The 265-nt window shown below is 46.4% G+C and overlaps 1 protein-coding gene across 1 annotated transcript in view; it reads left to right on the top strand.

Moving 5' to 3' along the window:
• Positions 1–265, top strand: part of DUOX1 (dual oxidase 1) — a 31,329-nt gene that overhangs the window by 13,932 nt on the left and 17,132 nt on the right. The window contains 1 exon segment of the mRNA XM_006920407.3: positions 233–265. This exon segment is cut by the window's right edge and continues 177 nt beyond it. Within this exon segment, the coding sequence (XP_006920469.1) occupies positions 233–265 (33 nt within the window).

The following is a 265-nucleotide window of genomic DNA, read 5'->3' as shown; positions in this document are numbered from 1 at the left end:
TTTCTGGCTCACCATTTTCTTCATCTTTGGGCCTTCCTGCCTTCCCTTTCCTTCGCCGGTATGGAATAGAGAGGGAAGAATGGTTTCGTACACATGCCTTTGAATGCTACCTCTGCAGCTATGCACAAACCACTTAACCACACTAAGCCTAGGATAACAATATCCTTTTTTGCAAAGGCTCTCTTTCCAGTGGGCCCTGACAAAATTCATGTAAAGCTCCTTGCTTCAAGAGACCTTGACAAATGGTTGCTCTCTCCCCTGCCTC

This window comes from Pteropus alecto, unplaced genomic scaffold, assembly GCF_000325575.1.
Source record: "Pteropus alecto unplaced genomic scaffold, ASM32557v1 scaffold86, whole genome shotgun sequence".
NCBI lineage: Eukaryota > Metazoa > Chordata > Mammalia > Chiroptera > Pteropodidae > Pteropus > Pteropus alecto.
The sequence above is the reverse complement of the archived record's forward strand: the minus strand, read 5'-3'. Positions and strand labels throughout refer to the sequence as shown.